General features: G+C 36.5%; 2 protein-coding genes across 2 annotated transcripts; one reads left to right on the plus strand and one right to left on the minus strand.

Annotated features, from left to right (window-relative positions):
- Positions 1 to 1791: 1791 nt before the first annotated feature.
- On the plus strand, positions 1792 to 2661 carry LOC106392479 (glutathione S-transferase T3-like). The gene has a single exon (XM_022700728.1). It carries the CDS (start codon positions 1792 to 1794, stop codon positions 2659 to 2661), a length of 870 nt encoding a protein of 289 aa, XP_022556449.1.
- Positions 2662 to 8442: 5781 nt separating this feature from the next.
- On the minus strand, positions 8443 to 9586 carry LOC106392480. Its single transcript, XM_048754065.1, has 2 exons — positions 9112 to 9586; positions 8443 to 8993 (listed from the first exon to the last, which is right to left on the minus strand). The coding sequence occupies exons 1-2, from the start codon at positions 9584 to 9586 to the stop codon at positions 8443 to 8445; spliced, it is 1026 nt and encodes a 341-aa protein (XP_048610022.1).
- Between the last annotated feature and the right edge of the window lie 9457 nt (positions 9587 to 19043).

Below are 19043 nucleotides of genomic sequence, written 5' to 3' on the forward strand. Positions count from 1 at the left end.
GCATTTAAAGTTGATGTAATGTAAGAGGTGGATATCGTGGCTGTAATGGTTGAGACAGTTGACACAGTTTTTTCCTCTTTTCGTTTTTTGTAGAGTAAAACTAAAAATAAACTGGTTTGTTCTCTTGTTTCAACTGTTTTTCTTTTCAGTAATTTGTTTTTCTTTTGAAAAATAAACTTGAATTATTGGTCAATTGATTTATGTTTTTATTATACAAAAGATACTAAAGAAAATACAAAAAATATATAAACCAACATAGCTTAAAATTTTTAAGAAAAATAAGAAATAGGTAGTTAATATTTAGACTAAAGAAAATAGGAACTTTAGAAAAAAAATTAATTATTTATTTTTAGTTTTTTAGCTTTTCCACATGTCAATTGTTTTTTTAATTTTTAAAAAGATTTTCCACGTGTCAGATTTTGATTGGAGAGATGACTTGCGGTTTAGTATATAAGAGCATTAATATCGCGGTCTCTAAGCACCGTATGTAGGTATTTTTAGATTTAAAAAAAAAGAAAAATATGATAATTAGATAGAAACGTCGCTTAATTAAGAAAAAGAGGAGACGGTTTTATGGGACACGCGTCACAAATGCACCATTCTATCTCTCTCTTGACGGATCATCTTCTCTCTTTCACTCCCGAATCCTCGACGATATCGAAACTCTTTGGTGATCTCTCCTCGGCGCTGATCTCTCCTCGACGGTGTCGTCGGCGACTCTGCTTCTCTCTCGGTCTCCTCGACGAGTCGTCGTCTCCGCCGGTGTATTCGGCGACGCTGCTTCTCTCTCGGTCTCCTCGACGAGTCGTCGTCTCTCTCGGTCTCATCGACAAGTCGTCGTCTCTCTTGCGATCCTGGAGGGCTCTGTTTGCTATCGGTCTCGCCGACGATTGACACTCCAGTCTCGCGATCCTCGACGACTCCGACTCTCTCTCTCTTGGTCTCGTCGATGCCTCCACGTCTCTCTAGCCATCCTCGACTACTCCGCTTATCTCTCTTGTTCTCCTCGATGACTCGGCGTGTCTTTCTCAGTCGTCGAAGCTCTCCGGCCCATGACTAGGGTCGAGGAAATCAAATCGAAAAAGGTAAAGCTATGTATTTGTCCTTTTATGTCTCAGCTCGTGATTGTACAGATGATGATGTCTCTTGTGTTTGTTTAAGTCCGTGTCTCTGTTTATTATGTTGATTAGGTCTCTTATGTTGGTTGTGTGACTTGAGAAATTTATCTGGTAATTTAAAGATCGATCATCACTGATTCTTTTTGTTCTGTCTCTTTTTCTTTGTTTCTTTAGATGGACGAATGAAGCTACACGAAGATACCTGAAGGTTCGTCAATGCAGAGGTCTACAATTGGTGTACAGGTAAAACAATAATATTTGCTCTCGTAAATTGATTGTTAGTTTGAAAAAAAAGCTGTGGTTAGGTGTGATTAATGGTTAGATAGAAACTGATTAATGTCTGCAATATATTGATTGTGAATCTCGTTTCTCTGCAATATATTCATTGTGAATCTGGCTGGTTGTCTGAGGTGTGATTAATGGGTAGATAGAAAGATGTTTAAGTCTGATTAATGAGTTAGGTGAATGTCAACTCGAATTGGTTGTAAGTTAAACTTTCTATCTTCTATAAACAACTCCTTCTTCTCTTCTTCTCTTCCATTTATCAACTACGGCTTCTTCTCTTCTTCTCTTCCATCTATCAACTACGGTTTCTTCTCTTCTTTTTATTTTAATCTTCAACCGTGGATTATTCTCTTCTTCTGTTCTTCTCTTCCTTTAGACAAATTCAGATATGGATCCCAATCTATATAAGAATTTAAATTTTGTTGATCTTCTTCAAAGTCAACAAGATAGTTCTGGTTTTGAATCCTCTGCTCCTCCAGTATTCGGGACACAAGCTACTGAAGGATGCAACTTCGAAGAGAGCAGTCCTGCACAGCCTAAAGAAAGAAGGAGTTGGAGTCCAACAGAGGACGTCGTGCTCATCAGCTCGTGGCTGAACACGAGTAAGGATCCCGTTGTTGGGAATGAGCAGAGGTCAGTTGCATTCTGGAAAAGAATTGCAACTTACTTCAACGCCAGTCCTAAGCTTGTTGGATGTGAAAAGAGAGAGTCGTCTCAGTGCAAGCAAAGATGGCACAAGATCAATGACATGGTGAGCAAGTTTTGTGGAGCGTTTGAGGCTGCTACCAGGGAGAGGAGAAGTGGGCAAAATGAGAATGATGTTCTCAAACTTGCCCACGAAATCTTCTTTGCCAACCACAAAAAGAAGTTCACCTTAGAGCATGCATGGAAGGAATTGCGCTCAGACCAGAAGTGGTCTGAGCTATCTACTGCCAAAACTGATGGATGTTCGAAGAAGAGGAAGGTTGGCGACGCTTCACAGTCAGAGAGCTCTCAAGCAATTGAAACCGATGATGGAAGAACCAGCCGTCCCCCTGGCGTTAAGGCATCAAAAGCCATTGGGAAGAAGGCAGTGGTTGATGGCAAGGACGTTGCTAAGTATCAGACGATGTGGACGATCAGGAAGCAAGATTTGGAGATAAAGGAAAGGATGTCCAAGATGAAGCTACTGGAGAAACTATATGAAAAACAAGAACCGCTACTAGAGTTTGAGGAAGCGCTGAAGCTGAAACTCATAACTGAGTTGATGTCTAATTAGTTAAGTGTAAGTGTCGTTTCAGTTATGCGGTAAGTTTCAGTGTGAAAATGTTGGGTGATGTTAAAATGCTTTTGTGGTTCTCATGTTCTGTGATGTTAAATTTAATGGTGTTGTTATTATGTTTTGTGGTGTTCTTACGTTTAAAATTTTGTTGTCCTAATGCAGGTGAGAAAGTGAAGTTTGAAGTGAAGTCAAGTCTCGATTTCAACTAGAGAAGTCACAGACTGAAGCAATTGTGTAGTGTTGTGTGGTGTCTTCTAGTGTCATGTGTAGTGTCTTGTAGAAGTCACGGACTGGTGTCTTGTAATGGCATGTGTAGTGTCTTTTTGGAGTCACGGACTGGTGTTTTGTATGATTGTGTTTGTGTCTTCTAGTTGTATGATTGTGTTTGTGTCACGGGCTACTTATTTTGTTTATATGCATGTGTATTTAAAACCAAACACAAGCGACTTGTTACAGCATCAAAGCCATCTCCACTCTTTTAAATCTCAACCTGCTTCTACTTCCAACAACATCTCCACTCTCTTTAATCTCAAGCGAGTTCAACTTCTAACAAAGCCATCTCCACTTTCTTTACATCTCCACTCTCTTTACACAAAGCCATCACCACTTTCTTTAACCACCCTATAATCACCAAATATGGCTTCTTCTTCCCATAACAATGTAGATGAAGAATTTGATCAAATGTTTGATGATGCATTTGATCAACAGTTCGATCAAATTTTCGATCAAACTTTCGAAAATTTAATGATTCATGGTGATGAAGAAGACGCAAGGAAAAAAAGAAAAAAACGAGCCTTTATCGAAAGAAACCGAGAAGAAGGTCATGTACGTCTATGGAATGATTATTTCAGTGAAACTCCGACGTATCCTGAAATTTTTTTCCGACGACGGTTTAGAATGAACAAGCCTTTGTTCATGCGCATTGTTGATCGACTCTCCAATGAAGTTCCATACTTTCGCCAAAAAAAAGATGCTCTTGGAAGGCTTGGTCTCTCTTCACTCCAAAAGTGTACAGCAGCTATTCGTGTCTTGGCATATGGTATTGCAGCTGATACGGTCGATGAATACCTACGTCTCGGTGAAACCACGACTCGTAAATGTTTGGAACATTTTGTGGAAGGAATAATAAATTTATTCGGCGATGAGTACCTACGAAGACCAACACTGGCTGATCTACAACGTCTACTTTATATTGAAGATTATCGTGGATTTCCCGGTATGATAGGCGGCATCGATTGTATGCATTGGGAGTGGAAGAATTGTCCCACTGCTTGGAAAGGGCAATATTCTCGTGGCTCGGGAAAACCAACAATAGTTTTAGAGGCGGTTGCTTCATACGATCTCTGGATATGGCACGCGTTTTTTGGACCACCGGGTACCTTAAACGATATCAATGTTCTTGATCGCTCACCTGTTTTTGATGACATAATAAAGGGTCATGCTCCGGCAGTCACTTACTATGTCAATGGAAGAGAGTATCACCTGGCTTACTATCTCACCGATGGTATTTATCCGAAATGGGCAACTTTTATCCAATCTATTCCATTGCCACAAGGGCCGAAAGCAGTTTTATTTGCTCAACATCAAGAAGCTGTCCGAAAAGATGTCGAGCGTGCTTTTGGAGTCTTGCAATCTCGCTTTGCCATCGTTAAAAACCCATCACTTTTTTGGGATAAAATCAAAATTGGGAGAATTATGCGAGCATGTATCATACTCCATAATATGATAGTAGAAGACGAACGGGATGGATACTCTCTATTTAATGTTTCCGAGTTCCAACAAGGAGAAGACAACGAAAGTTCACATGTGGATCTCATGTATTCTACAGATATCCCAACAAATATCGCCAATATGATGAATGTTCGAACTAAAATTCGTGATAGACAGATGCATCAACAACTAAAAGATGATTTGGTTGAACATGTATGGCTTAAATTTGGACGTGAAGACGACAATAACTGAACTCAAATGCTTCTTTTAAAGTATTATCGTTTATTTTAGTAATCTTTGTTTTTATGTTTTTTTTTTAAAAATTATGTTTCAAATGTTATCTTTTTAGTATGTTTTAATTAATAAAAAAAATAAGTTTAATAATTTTTTTTCAAGAACTCTTAATTAAGAACCTTTGCAATGGACCTATTAAATTTATGGGTTTCTGTCCTTGGTCTCTTAATACACTTTTCCTAATAAAATGCATTAAAAATTAAGAAAACCCCCTTATATGGGGTTTTGCAATAATCCTGCTCTAACTAGTGATGTCCGTGCTATGCGCGGAAATTATTCTTTCTTACAAATAAATTTTAGTTACATATATAAACATAGTTTTCGTGTGTAAAAATTTTGTGGTAAACCCATGTGTAAAACTTAGCAAAAACAAAGTAAAAGTAAACATAAAAACATTAACACAATTATCGTTAATTAACCATAGACATGAAAATTAAGTTAGATCTGTTTAAATTTCTTATATATTGATATAAATTACATTGTTCAATACAAATATTCTTTTTAAAGACTTCAATACAATTATTGGTTTGAAACTTTCTTGATTACTTCTTTCTGTCTTGTCCTTCCAGTCTTTTTTTTTCCCGCTAATTCTTAACATGTATATGAATATGAGCAATTTGTCTTTAGCATCTAAAGTCCAGTAGTTCATTCAACATTTTAATCTACAAACAATTTTACAAATCAAAGTTTAAAAACAGTTTTACAAATCCAATCAAAACACTAAAAACAGTAAAGAAAAAAACAGCATGTAAGACATAAACATCATTCTATGAAAGTAAATCAAAAGTTAAGAATGTAAAATAATTTGAGTAATCAAAATTACTTTACACGTAAGTTTGAAAATATGTGATACTTACTATGTAAGCATGCTGCTATAGTTTTTAAATCAAAATAATACATCATACATTAGATATGACTAAAACATCAAACATTTGTTAAATACTCTAATCATAATGGCATTTGGAAAGAAATATATTCTTAATTGACACCTTGCGTAAAATTTTCAAGATTTATTGACACTTATACAATCACAAAGGTGGGTTTGCAGCTCCATGTTAGAAGAACTCCATTCAAAGGTGGTTTTGCAGCTCCATGTTAGAAGAATTATATGACTCTTTGAGAGCTCATTTGCTGTTCTTTTTTTTCTTGTAACGTCTCATCTGCTTCTAATGCATGAACAATATGTTAGAAATGTTTTGAGTACAACAAAAAGTCTATAGAGATTCATGTATTGAACGTTTATGGGTTTGGAGACATTGAATAGTATCTTTCCTACTTTAGTGAAGATGAACCCTAGAAACACCAATACTTTCAGAGCAGAAAAAAAAATCTATGTTAACCACAACATAAACAGGAACACACTGGCGTAATAATGACTGGATGATTAAGCACTAACCAAAACATATAGCAAGATGGGATAATTTTTTTTCTACAAAGCTTCAGTTGGGAAACGTGAGTATAATCTAATGGCATCTTCGATTTGTTCCTGCAAAAAAAAATGAAATAGTTGAAGATATTAGACGATCGAATTGAGATGAAGAGATGTGTCTAAACCTCTACCAAATGAAACTACTTAAAATCGATGAATCAGATAAGTAGGTGAATAAATGATCCAAGAGAGTCTAGGGAGAGCTAGGAAAGGTGAAGTTCAGCGTGAGTATTACAATAGAAGATGCCGAAACGGTTTAGAGATCGTGATATCGAAGTGGTTTTGGATGAATTTTAGAAAGAAAGCTTTGTGCTATTTTGACTCCGGTTTTTAAAATTGGAGTATAGACACTCATATTCTGTTTTCAATGGGGCGTTTCGTTGTTAATTGTTTGTCAAGTTCAAGAAAATAGGATATGAGTATGGAAAAGAAATCGTGGATGAATTAGAAAGAAGATAGTGGGTAGTTACATTTTTTTTCTATCCATCATTTTGTTTTAAATGATTTTTTTCTTTATTTTTGTAAACACTAATTATGTGGAGAATTTGATGATTTGATTGGTCATGTGACTTGTGCTTTACTATATAAGAGACGAAGTAAAACATCATATGCACAGAAAAAATTTACTCCCTCTGTTCCTTATAGATCCATTTTTTAGAAAAAAAAATTGTTTTAAAAAAATACATTTTTTACATTTTCAAGACATTAATTAATGAAAAATTGTACTTTTCAAAAAATACAATTGTGTTTAATAAAATTTCATTGGTTAAAAGTTATTAAAAATAGCTAATTAAGGAAAACAATGTATTGGAAAATACAATTGTAAATGTTTTCTTAATAAGTGTGAAAAATCTATAACATGGATCTTTTAGGAACGGATGGAGTATGTTTTACAGGTTACGTAGAGGATCTTTCTTTCATTCTCGTTTCTGATTGACTTTGGATGATCAACGTCTTAACATATCTAACGGTGTAGATTTTGCCACGTCATCCAGATCTGGAAGCGTAGCGCAAGCAATGAGTCGGAGAATAATTATTAGGTTATATACTTCCATGTGATTTAGAGTTATTAAAGGCATACAATATAGTTTGATTCCGTAATGGTCTTTGTAAAACTATATCAACTTCTGTAGTTTTGTATTTAGACCAGTCCCAATCCGTTATATATTTTTTTATGTGGTAGGGTTACAAATGTTACGCAAACTGATATAAAGGTCTTGGTTTAAAATTTTGGTTCCATTATTTAGACCAAATGGATAAAACTAATTTAATTATCATTTTGAGTTTGTTTAGTTGAAATCCTTTGACTATCGCATTTTCTTTTTCTTTAATGTTTCGTAACTTATATATATCTAATCTAATCTATTAAAACAGAGTCCTACTTTTTATCTACTGTTGGAAAGTTGTCACTTAAATTTGAAGTGGTCTAACAAGATAATGTTATATATCTAAAACATTATAAATACATTTTATTATAATTCAGTTACTAAATATTTGATCATATGGGTTATATCAATACCTTTTGATAATACGGTAATCAATTTAACAATAGTTAGATTCTCTCTCAGATAAATACTATTTTATATTTAATATATTTGTTCATAGGGTGTAATGGTTTTAGAATATACTCTACGTAAAATTATATTCACATAATCTTGATTTACCTAACAATCTAACTATTCTTTTTTTATCACAAAATAACTATTTTTTTTTGTCACAAACTAACTATTCTTTTTTGTCACAATCTAACTATTCAGCTCAACAATTTAGGTGAAAATTCTACTAAATAGCCTTAGTTATTATAACAAATAGTAATAGTAATTACAGAATTACGAAGATCTCAACGTGCTATGAAATCTCTACTGTATATATATAGTATTAACAAACTCATAATTTTCACTCATACCAAACACAACACAAGAAGTTTCTACCAAAACAAAATTGTAATCTATGTCCAAATAACTATTAAATAGATAATAAACTCTAAATTTATAAAATTATTGAAATTATAATTTATTATTATTTTAAAACAAAAAGAATAAATCCCGCGTTTAGCGCGGATTACAATCTAGTACTAAATTATATCTAGGTTACCACGTTCTAGGTGTTACTTTAGTTGAGTTGCAAAACATATAAAATTCGATATACCAACAATCTCATTTAACTATTTTCTCAGCGTATTCCACAAATATAATGGAAATATTTTATGCACCATCGGTGTGAGTCGTAATGACTTCGACAACAATAAAAATTAAAAAGAGTCTAACACGAAATTGCTTACGATTATAATATGGTATAATCATTTAATGAGACATTATTGTAACAACATCTGGGTATGAATAGAATCAAAAATAAGCAGGGATTACGACAACATTATCAAGAACAGGGCCACAAAGATCGCCCGAGTCATGAAGCCTAGTATGATTAAACACACTGTAGAAAGTTAACTTGGTACGCTCGGAAACGGCAACAAACCTAAAAGCCCTGGCTTTGAAACTTCCCTTACCTTTAGACACGAAAGAAACATTAAAAGATTGTTTTCCCGCAAACGCCTTTACCATCATCGACCCGTGGCATTCGTTGTGTGCGTCTCCTGCCATGAAACTGAGGAAGTATGCGTGCCCGGCGTGTGTAGGGATGAGCTGAGAGATTGCGCTTTCTTTTCCGGCAATGAGCTCGACGGCAGGGAGTCTAGTTTGAATTCGAAGCTCAAAATTACTATTAGTGATATATTTCACCGGTTTCGGGGACTCGACGAACCAGTTTGGAAGCGGAGATAGCGGAGAGATGAAATCTTCTTGGCCCTTTGCCGGAATCAGGACTCCGGTAGAGTATTTAGCGAACACGTATGGACCGATATCGAATCTTCCGTTTTGCACCCTGTTTGGTTTGGCCCCTATACGTGGAAGATACATTAGGTTTAGGGGGTGAAATAGTAACATCAGGCTGCAACAAAAAACCGTAAAAAGCAAGAAGGAAAATTCTATATTGTCTAAAATTAACGGGATATGTACATTCTTCTCTGATAGGTAAGTTCACACTCGGGAGAGGAATAATTTCTTTGATGGCGACAACATTTACAAGGGGTCCACACGTACGGTCCAGATGAAGATGAAGATCAAGGTTTTGGAGAGTGACTCTAACCACATCGGACATTGCCGTGAAAGCCCAAGCGTAACTATCCCCAGCGTCTGAGCTAAAGATGGTCTCGATGGGAATCTTTCCAGACCGACCAGACACAGAGACTATAATTTTCTTGTCCCCAGCGCAACTCCTCGTGACCCCAACCGTTAAAGAGTAGACCACACCACGCTTCACTTTAACTTCTTGAGAGATTATTGCAAGGCCTCCTAGTTTCACAGCGTGGGCTCCACGTGGGATTGAATAATTGAACCCTCCGGGCTGAAGCCCACCCGAGACCAGCTCCACGTAGCCAAAGATTTGCCAGTGAGGGAGAGCGTTTGCACGGATTATTTGTCGACCCTTCATGTTTGATTCGAGGGGGGTCTGCTCAAAGTTGCCATTTGGGAGAAGCCCTATATAAATAGATAGAAAATGATGATATTACAAATTCATATCGGATGAGTTAGTGATTATGCAAAATGGTGACCTTCTTACCATTGAGATCAGGATGCCGACTTAGTATAGAGATGGTGTTCTTACCATGGCAGAGAGAGAGTAAGATGAGAAGAAAGCAAAGAGTGTGATAGAAAGACATTTTTTAAAGTTAACAACGCTGTCTTATTAATTAGTCCACGTTGATCAAGGAGGGCCTTGTGGGATATATATAGGGTTAAGTAACACTAACACATTAGAACAACTAAACAAGAAAAGACTAAGAAGCTTCATGTCCAGTTTTGTAAGTATATAATAAAACAGATTCACGTTTTAGTTGAATAATAGATAATATCAGTTCATATTTCACGTAGACAGACGTATATAATATATATATAAGAACATGATTAACTCTTAGACCATCTCTATTGGTTAGAGCCTTTAATGGGTTCTTAAAATTAATTTAATTATTAATTGTGTACTTTGTGAAGTTTAGAACCCTTAATAATATAATTAGTTTTGACGTCCAATGGGAGAACCCCTATGAGGTTCTTAAATTTTTTTTCTTTATGAAATTGAATTATTAAATTTAAATTTTACAAAACTTATAAATTATTGGATTTCATAAAATTTAAACAAATATGACATAAAAACATATTAAAAATAGAAATACAAATTTATAATTAGAAATTTTAAACAAACATGAAAGAAATGCATAAACGAGAAAAAGTCGATTAGTTGTAATCTTGATTTGCCGACTTCAGTGAGTTTCAAACTCTATCTAAAATCATACCTGCGGGTGTTGCAATGGGTCAGAACAAAAAGCTTGTCAGGATTTTTGGCATGCTGCCTCATTAAGCTTGAACCAAAGGTCTCTGTTCCTTTGTTTGAAGCGACATCATCTTCGAGCATATTCTCAGCAGCTTCAATATATGCCTGAAGAATAAAGACATAAGTAGTGAAGTGAACTTACAAAAGCAAAAAGGCTCAGCTCTGTGCAGATAAATGATACAGATAAAAGCCAAAAATGAATATGCAAAGATGAAGCTATCGTTCCTCAGTCGAAATCAAGTTCTCTAACCTATTAAAAACACAAAGCTATCATCCAAGAGAAAGCAACCATTCTTCTGATACAAAAAATAAACAGAACACGCCTTCCTCTAAATGCATCCATTTCTCTAAAGTTTGTTCCAAACAAATGATTCAAGAGTGTACTCTTCCCTGCAAATTCAATCATAAAAACATCAAAACCAGCCCATAAAACGCAGAAACACATGGATCCAAAAGAAGCAACAGCTTTTGCATTCAAAGGACTTTGAAAACATACCACTACTCTGTGGACCCATAATCGAGACAACCGCATATGAAAGACCACATTCTTCCAACTTAACCTCCTTGATAAAATGATCAACCCCAGTAACATTAAAGGTAACATCTATTGGAATGAAAAACTTTATAAAGATGGAGAAAGTGTTTAAGTGTTTGAAGAGAAAGAAGTTTTGTGAAGAAGAAAACTTTTATAACTTAGAAGAGGATTCTTATTACTTAGATGATTCTTAAAAACTTGGATACTTCTTGATGATTCAAAATGAAAAGAGAGTAGAGGTTAGGGATGTTAACTACAGGGTTAGGGCTCAGCCCTCTTTTGTTTATTATAAGCCCAGCCCTATTTTAACCCAACCCTATTTTGACCATATTATAATCAAGGGTTAGGGCTGGTACCAGGGTGAACTCATTTAATTGAAAAAAATATTTCATTTATTTTTGTTCTTAAATTTTAAAGATAAAATTAGAAAAATTAAGATATCATATGATTCTTTCCTCCAATTTGTTGAGCATCAAAATCAAAAGTTTTCCTCCCAAAATCGCAAAATCGAGTTTTTGCTCCACAACTAAGAATAAAATTTTTCCGTCAAAAAAAAATTGTGTTTTTTTCCGCCAAAACCTAATTTGAGTTTTTCCACCAAAACCACAAAATCAAGTTTTCCCGCCAAAACCGCAAAATCGAGTTTTCCCGCAAAAACCGCAAAATCGAGTTTTCCTGTCAAAACCGGCAAACTGTAAAATCGCGTTTTCCCGCCAAAACAGCAAAATCAAGTTTTCCGCCGAAACCGGCAAATCGGGTTTTCCCGCAGAAACCGTAAAATCTAGTTTTTTCGCCAAAACCGCAAAATCGAGTTTTCCCGCCAAAACCGCAAAATCGAGTTTTCCCGCCAAAACCACAAAAACGAGTTTTTTCCGCCGAAACCGGCAAATCGAGTTTTTCCGCCGAAACCGGCAAATCGAGTTTTCCCGCCGAAAACTACAAAATCGTGTTTTCCCGCCGAAACAGCAAAAACGAGTTTTCCGCCGAAACCGACAAATCAGGTTTTCCCGCCAAAACTGCAAAATCGAATTTTTCCGCTGAAACAGCAAAATCGAGTTTTTCCGCCAAAACTAAAACCGCAATATCGAGTTTTCCCTACAAAACCGGCAAATCGAGTTTTCCCGCCAAAACCGTGAAATTGAGTTTTACGGGTTTTCCAAAAAAACTTAATTTAATTTTACGTTTTCACGGGAAAATTCGATTTTGAGGTTTTGGCGAAAAACTCGATTTTGATTTTTTGGCGGGAAAACTCGATTTCGAAGTTTTGACGAAAAACTCGATTTTGCGTTTTTGGAAGGAAAACTCGATTTTGTTGTTTTAGTTGAAAACTCGATTTTGCGGTTTCAACGGAAAATTTCGTTGTTCAGTTTTTGGCGAGAAAACTCTACTTTAAGTTTTTTTTGATGAAAAACATTATTAAATATTGTATAATAGTTGTGTGAATCAAAATAAAAGGGTTAGAATTTAAACCCTGGTCCTATTAGGGCCAACCCTATTTAAACCCTGTTTAAAAAATGAGGGTTAGGGTTACAAATGGGTTTGCAGGGTTAGGGCTAACCCTGTCACGTTGAGCCCATATTAACATCCCTAGTAGAGGTATTTATAGCCTCCAAAGTACAAAATATCTCAAATATTATAATTCTAATTCTAGATAATTCTACTTAAATATCTAGATAATTTTATCCTAATTATCTAGATAATTCTACCAAAATATCTAGATTTTTATCTTATGGAGGTGGAAGACTTTTCTAGAATTTGGGTTGGGCTAAACATGATTAGTGAGTTGTTAGCCCAATAATATGATCCAAATCAATTTTACTTTTCAACACCCCCTCTTAAACTTGATTTGGTTACTCCGAGGAAGCTCCTCATCTTGATAAAGTCTTCTCGCTTGAGTGGCTTGGTGAAGATATCAGCTACTTGATCATTTGTCTTCACATACTCTAATTGCACATCCATATTGGTAACACATTCTCTTATGTAGTGATAACGAGTATCGATGTGCTTACTTCGATCATGGAAAACTAGAATTTTCACCAATGCTATTGCCGACTTGTTATCCACAAAGATCTTCGTAGGTTCCTCTTGTGGTAGGTTCAACTCCTTTAGCAAGTTTTGTAGCCAAATAGCATGACAAACACATGAAGTAGCTGCCACATACTCCGCTTCACAAGTAGAAATGGTGACTATTGGTTGCTTCTTTGACATCCATGTGAAAGCGGTTTCTGCAATGAAAAACACGAAGCCACTTGTATTTTTCCGGTCAACTACATCTCCACCCCAATCGCTATCGCTATATCCAACAAGCTTGTAATCGTCAGAAATATCGCTGTACCTTTGATATAGCGTAGGATCCTCTTGGCTGCCTTGAAATGAGTTATTGGTGGATGCTCCATGTATCGACTCACAACTCCAACTGCGTGTAGGATGTCGGGCCTTGTGCACGTTAGATATCGTAAGCTTCCAACCAAACTCTTAAAGAGTGTTGGATCCACACTCTCTCCTTCTTCTTCCTTTGATAACTTGACTCTACATTCCATTGGCGAGCAAACTGGATTTGAGTCATCCATCTTGAACTTCTTAAGCACCTCTTTAGCATAGCCTTCTTGAGTAATGAAGATTCCATTTTCTTCTTGCTTTACTTCAATGCCAAGGTAGTATGACATCAATCCAATGTCAGTCATCTTGAACTCCTTTGTCATCTCCATCTTGAAATCTTCAAACATTATCGGATTGTTGCCAGTGAATATCAAGTCATCAACATATAAGCATGCAATCAATATATCATTATTTTGAGTTTTGATATAAAGCGCATGCTCATATAGACACTTGATGAAGCCTTCCTCCTTGAAGTACTTATCAATCTGAGTGTTCCATGCTCTTGGTGCTTGCTTTAATCCATAAAGCGCCTTCTTCAGCCTTAAGACTTTGTCTTCTTCTCCTTTGACTATGTAGCCTTGTGGTTGCTCAATGTAGACTTCTTCCTCAAGGTCTCCATTTAATAAGGCTGATTTTATATCCATTTGATGTATCCTCCAACTATTTTGGGCTGCCAATGAAATGACTAATCTAACTGTTTCTAAGCGAACAACTGGAGCAAATACCTTATCATAGTCGACCCCGGCTCTTTGACTGTAGCCTTTCGCCACCAATCTTGCCTTGTATCTTTCAACTTCTCCTTTAGAATTCTTCTTAGTCTTGTACACCCACTTCACACCGATTGCTTTATGCCCATTTGGAAGTGAAGTTAACTCCCATGTATCATTCTTTTTGATCAATTTGATTTCTTCATCCATTGCACTTCTCCAATACTTCTTCTTCTCTTGAGCTTCTTCAAAGTTCATAGGCTCGCAATCTGCAAATAGACAAAATAGAGTAAGATTGTCTTGATTTTCGGTTACCTCGTAGATGTCTTGTAGACTTCTAAAACGTGGAGTCCTTTCACTTGAGCTTTCATCTCCTTGAGAACTTGTTGTTGGTGAAGTTGGTGGTGTAGCTGGCTCTTCTCTCGGTTGCTCCACATTCTCTTCTTCAAAGGATGGAAAGAAGTTGTAGTCTTCATTATTTGATCTCCAATCTCATTCTCCTTCTTCATCAAAGATGACATTCCGACTAATGATTGTCTTCTTTGTTTCAGGATTGTAGAGCTTGTAGCCTTTGGAGTTAGCGTCATACCCAATGAAGATGTACTTCTCACTTTTATCATCTAGTTTGCTCCGCTTCTCGTCTGGAACATGAGCGTGAGCAATGCTTCCAAAGACTCTTAGGTGTGAGACTCCAGGCTTCCTTCCGCTCCAAGCTTCTTGTAGTGTCTTTTCTAAAACACTCTTTGTTGGAGAACGGTTTAATATATAAACCGCACAAGCAACTGCTTCTGCCCACAACTCCTTTGGTAGCTTCTTACTCTTGAGCATGCTTCTTGCCATCTCAAGTATTGTCCTATTCTTTCTTTCCGCTATTCCATTTTGTTGAGGGGTTCTTGGCACCGTCAACTATCTTCAGATGCCATTATCTTCACAATACTTCATAAACTCCTTGGACATGAATTCTCCTCCTCGATCTGATTTCATGGACTTGATCTTAAGACCACTTTCCTTTTCAACATGGGCTTTGAACTTTTTGAAATTTTCAAACACTTCTGATTTTTGTTCAAAAAGTAAACTCATGTTTTTCTTGAAAAGTCATCAATAAAGAGAATGAAGTAGTTACTCTTACCAAGTGAACTTGGTTTGATTGGGCCACATACATCTGTATGTATGAGTTCTAGTGGCTTTCTTGCTCTTGTCTCCGACTCCTTTAGAAAACTCATCTTGAATTGCTTTCCAAGTAAGCAACCTTCACACACTTGATTTGTATGATTGATGCAAGGTAATCCTTTCACCACTTCTTTCTTGGAAAGTAGCTCTAAGCCTCCAAAGTTGAGATGCCGAAATCGAAGATGCCAAAGCCAAGATTCCTCCTTGTAGCACATCTTGAGACATCGTGAAATGTCATTTTGAATGTTTATGACAAACATTCTATTGTTTGACATCGGCACCTTTGTGATGAGATTATTTGCTTTATCTCTTAAAAAAAGGCTATTATCTTTTAGTTGAATGTCATAACCTTTCTCTAAGAGTTGTCCTAGGCTCAAGATGTTGGTCTTCATGCTTGGAATGTAGTAAACCTTGGAAATGAATTGATGATCTCCATTCTTCAAGCGGATGAGAATATTTCCTTTACCTTTCACCTCCATCTTCGATTCATCTCTCAAAGCCACATTGGTTTTCACCGATTCATCAAGCTCCACGAACATGCTTTTATTTCCACACATGTGGTTGCTTGCAACACTATCAAGGTACCACTTGTGAACCTCATTTGGTTCATCCTTCTTGTAAGCCATCAACATCATATCTTCTTCCTTACGCTGTTCTTCAACATAGTTGGACTTCTCTTCAACTCTATTGTTGTTTGGAGTTTTGCATTCAGAAGCATAATGTCAAAACTTTCCGCAACTATAACATTTGATGCTTGATTTATCGTACCTTTATTTTGGGTTTCCTCTTCCACGACCTCTTGATGAATTCTCTCCTCTTTGGTTGGAGTTGTCTTCATATGGTCTCCAACCTTGTCCATTTACACCACGACCTCGTCCTCGAAAATGACCACCACCACGTCTCGGATGATTTCGGCTAGCTTCTTCCTTTTGATCAATTCTCATCTTGAGAACTTGCTCCACAATATTTTCTTTCTTCTTTTTCTTTTCTTCATAAGCTTGTAGTGATCCAAGAAGTTGCTCCATCGTCATAGTCTCCAAGTCCTTTGTCTCTTCAATCACGGTGATGATATGCTCGAATTTTGAATCCAATGATCTAAGAACTTTCTCCATGATTCTCACCTCATCTAACTTCTCACCATTTCTTTTTAGATTATTAGTAACCATCAAGACTCTTGAGAAGCAATCTGAGATGAGTTCTCCTTTCTTCATTTGTAATGCTTCAAATTCTCCTCTTAGAGTTTGAAGTCGTTCCTTCTTAACTTGTTCCGCTCCCTTGTAAGATGTCTGAAGCTTCTCTCATGCTTCTTTGGACGTCCTTGCACCAGCAACCTTCTCAAATGTATCTTCATCTAATCCTTGATAGATTAGACAGAGAGCCTTCTTGTCTCTCTTCCTTGAATCTCTCAAACCATCCTTTTGAGTTTGAGATAGACCACCATCATTCTCCGGTTCATTGAAGCCTTTCTCGACTATCTCCCACACATCATGTGATCCTAGGATAGCCATCATCCTAAGACTCCAATTGTCATAGTTGCTCTTAGTGAGCAATGGAACTTGGAAGGGAACACCATTGTTTGTCATCTTCAAAAGGAACTTGTAGCTCTGATACCACTTTGTTGGAATAAAAAAATTTATAAAGATGGAGAAAGTGTTTAAGTGTTTGAAGAGAAAGAAGCTTTGTGAAGAAGAAAGCTTTTATAACTTAGAAGATGATTCTTATTACTTAGATGATTCTTACAAACTTGGATACTTCTTGATGATTCAAAATGAAAGGTGAGTGGAGGTATTTATAGCCTCCAAAGTACAAAATATCCCAAATATTATAATTCTAATTCTAGATAATTCTACTTAAATATCTAGATAATTTTATCTTAATTATCTAGATAATTCTACCAAAATATCTAAATTTTTATCTTATGGAGGTGGAACACTTTTCTAGAATTTGGGTTGGGCTAAACATGATTAGTGAGTTGTTAGCCCAATAATATGATCCAAATCAAGTTTACTTTTCAACACCATCTCCATCAATAAGCTGGGTAGAGCAAGCGGCATCTGCATTTTTACAATACAATAACGAAGAAATCAATTAAGCCAGTCTGTACAAAGCTATCATCCAAGAGAAAGCAACCATTCATAAGTTCTGATCCTCATCAGAATCAACCTCAACCCATTCATCCTCACTCTCTTCACTCTCTTCCTCAATCGAAACCTTGTCCTTCTTCTCAACGTGGTGGGGAGGAAGAAACTGCTTAATGATGGCTCAATACACTAATTGAATCAATGAGATACTGAATTCGAACCTTCGGGGTGATTTCATGGACGGATTTGGAGGAGGAGGTAGCAGCCGAGCAACAAAGACGACGAGATTTCTCGCGACAAAGAGAGAGATGACCACAAAAAAGAAGACAGCCAATACCAAGAGGACACGTATGGGGGTTTTTACCAGTTCCTAAAATCCTATGTTAGACAGCGGTTCTGTCGTTTTATCTCTTTTTTTATTTATTTTTTTGGTTTTTTTTAGAACCTCCTATTAGAGTCACCGATGGAGCTGCTCTTAGGGTAGGGTTCTTAGCTTCAACTAAGAACTGTTTCTTAGCTTTTAACTAAGAAAAGCTAATAACTGTCTCTTAAATAACAAATATAAGAACCGGCTCTTAGAAGAAAGTGTTAAAAAGAAAAAAAAACAAAAAAAATGTTAAATCATGAGTTAAGAACCCCAAATTAAGAACCCAGGTTAATCATGCGCTAAGAGCAGTGAACCGGATGTAAGTCAAAGAACACATCTTTGTGTTGGCCGGTGATGGACAGTGAAGTTGGACGGTGAAAGAGGAGGCCATTTTGTCAATAATTATGGCTTTCACATGTCCAAGCTTCTGCTATAAATACTCAACGTAAGGTGAAGAGCAAAGCATCCCAAAACAAGAAAACACAGAGAGAACAAAGAAAGAGAAGAAGAGAGGGGAAAAAAAATTTCTCACAAAAAATCTTCTTTAAGAAATTACGAGTAATTTTTGAGTGTATTTGGGATCGGAGTGTAAGTTGAGAGCTTGTAAAAATTTCCCGGGTTGATAATAAAAGATCTATAGCATATCCAGAGACGTAGGCAACATTGGCCGAACTCCGTTAACAATTTTGTGTGTGTGCTCTTTTCCCACTCCCATAAATTCTAGTTTACCGCAAAATTTGACCGCGTATTTTCTAACAACTGGTATCAGAGCTTGAGTTACGGTGATCGGTCAAATTTTTTGCGGAGTTACTATTCACATGAACAAGTAATATGTGAATAGTGAATTTTATCGGTAACATCGGTTTGTCGACGAAGATGTTCTAATACACGGTGGTTCCATAAATGATGGGAGGCGAAGATGGTTCAGCGCACAGTATCAAAAAAATTTACGGTACAGATTATGCATTTTGGAGAATGCAAATTGAAGATTATCTGTACGGAAAGAAGCTTCATCAACCGCTGAGCAAGAAGCCTGAGAAGATGGACCAGGATGAGTGGGAGCTCCTTGACAGACAAGTTCTAAGTGTTATAAGGTTAGCACTATCGAAAAACTTTGCTCACAACATTGCGAAGGAGAAGACCACGAAAGGACTCATGAAAGTTCTCTCGGATATGTATGAGAAACCTTCGACAAACAATAAGGTATTTCTCATGAAGAAACTCTTTCATTTGAAGATGGAAGAAGGTGGCATGGTCGCTGCACATGTGAATGAGTTCAACACGATTGTCAACCAACTATCATCAGTTGAATCGAGTTTGA

Source organism: Brassica napus, chromosome C4, assembly GCF_020379485.1.
Source record: "Brassica napus cultivar Da-Ae chromosome C4, Da-Ae, whole genome shotgun sequence".
In the NCBI taxonomy this organism is placed as follows: domain Eukaryota; kingdom Viridiplantae; phylum Streptophyta; class Magnoliopsida; order Brassicales; family Brassicaceae; genus Brassica; species Brassica napus.

Bases quoted from the DNA above. Each gene is read 5' to 3' on its own strand.
- LOC106392479 (XM_022700728.1), top strand. From the start codon at position 1,792: ATGGATCCCAATCTATATAAGAATTTAAATTTTGTTGATCTTCTTCAA.
- LOC106392480 (XM_048754065.1), bottom strand. From the start codon at position 9,586: ATGAAGGGTCGACAAATAATCCGTGCAAACGCTCTCCCTCACTGGCAA. The intron at 8,994-9,111 runs GTACATATCCCG...TTCCACGTATAG, and splicing joins CTTACCTATCAGAGAAGAAT to GGGCCAAACCAAACAGGGTG.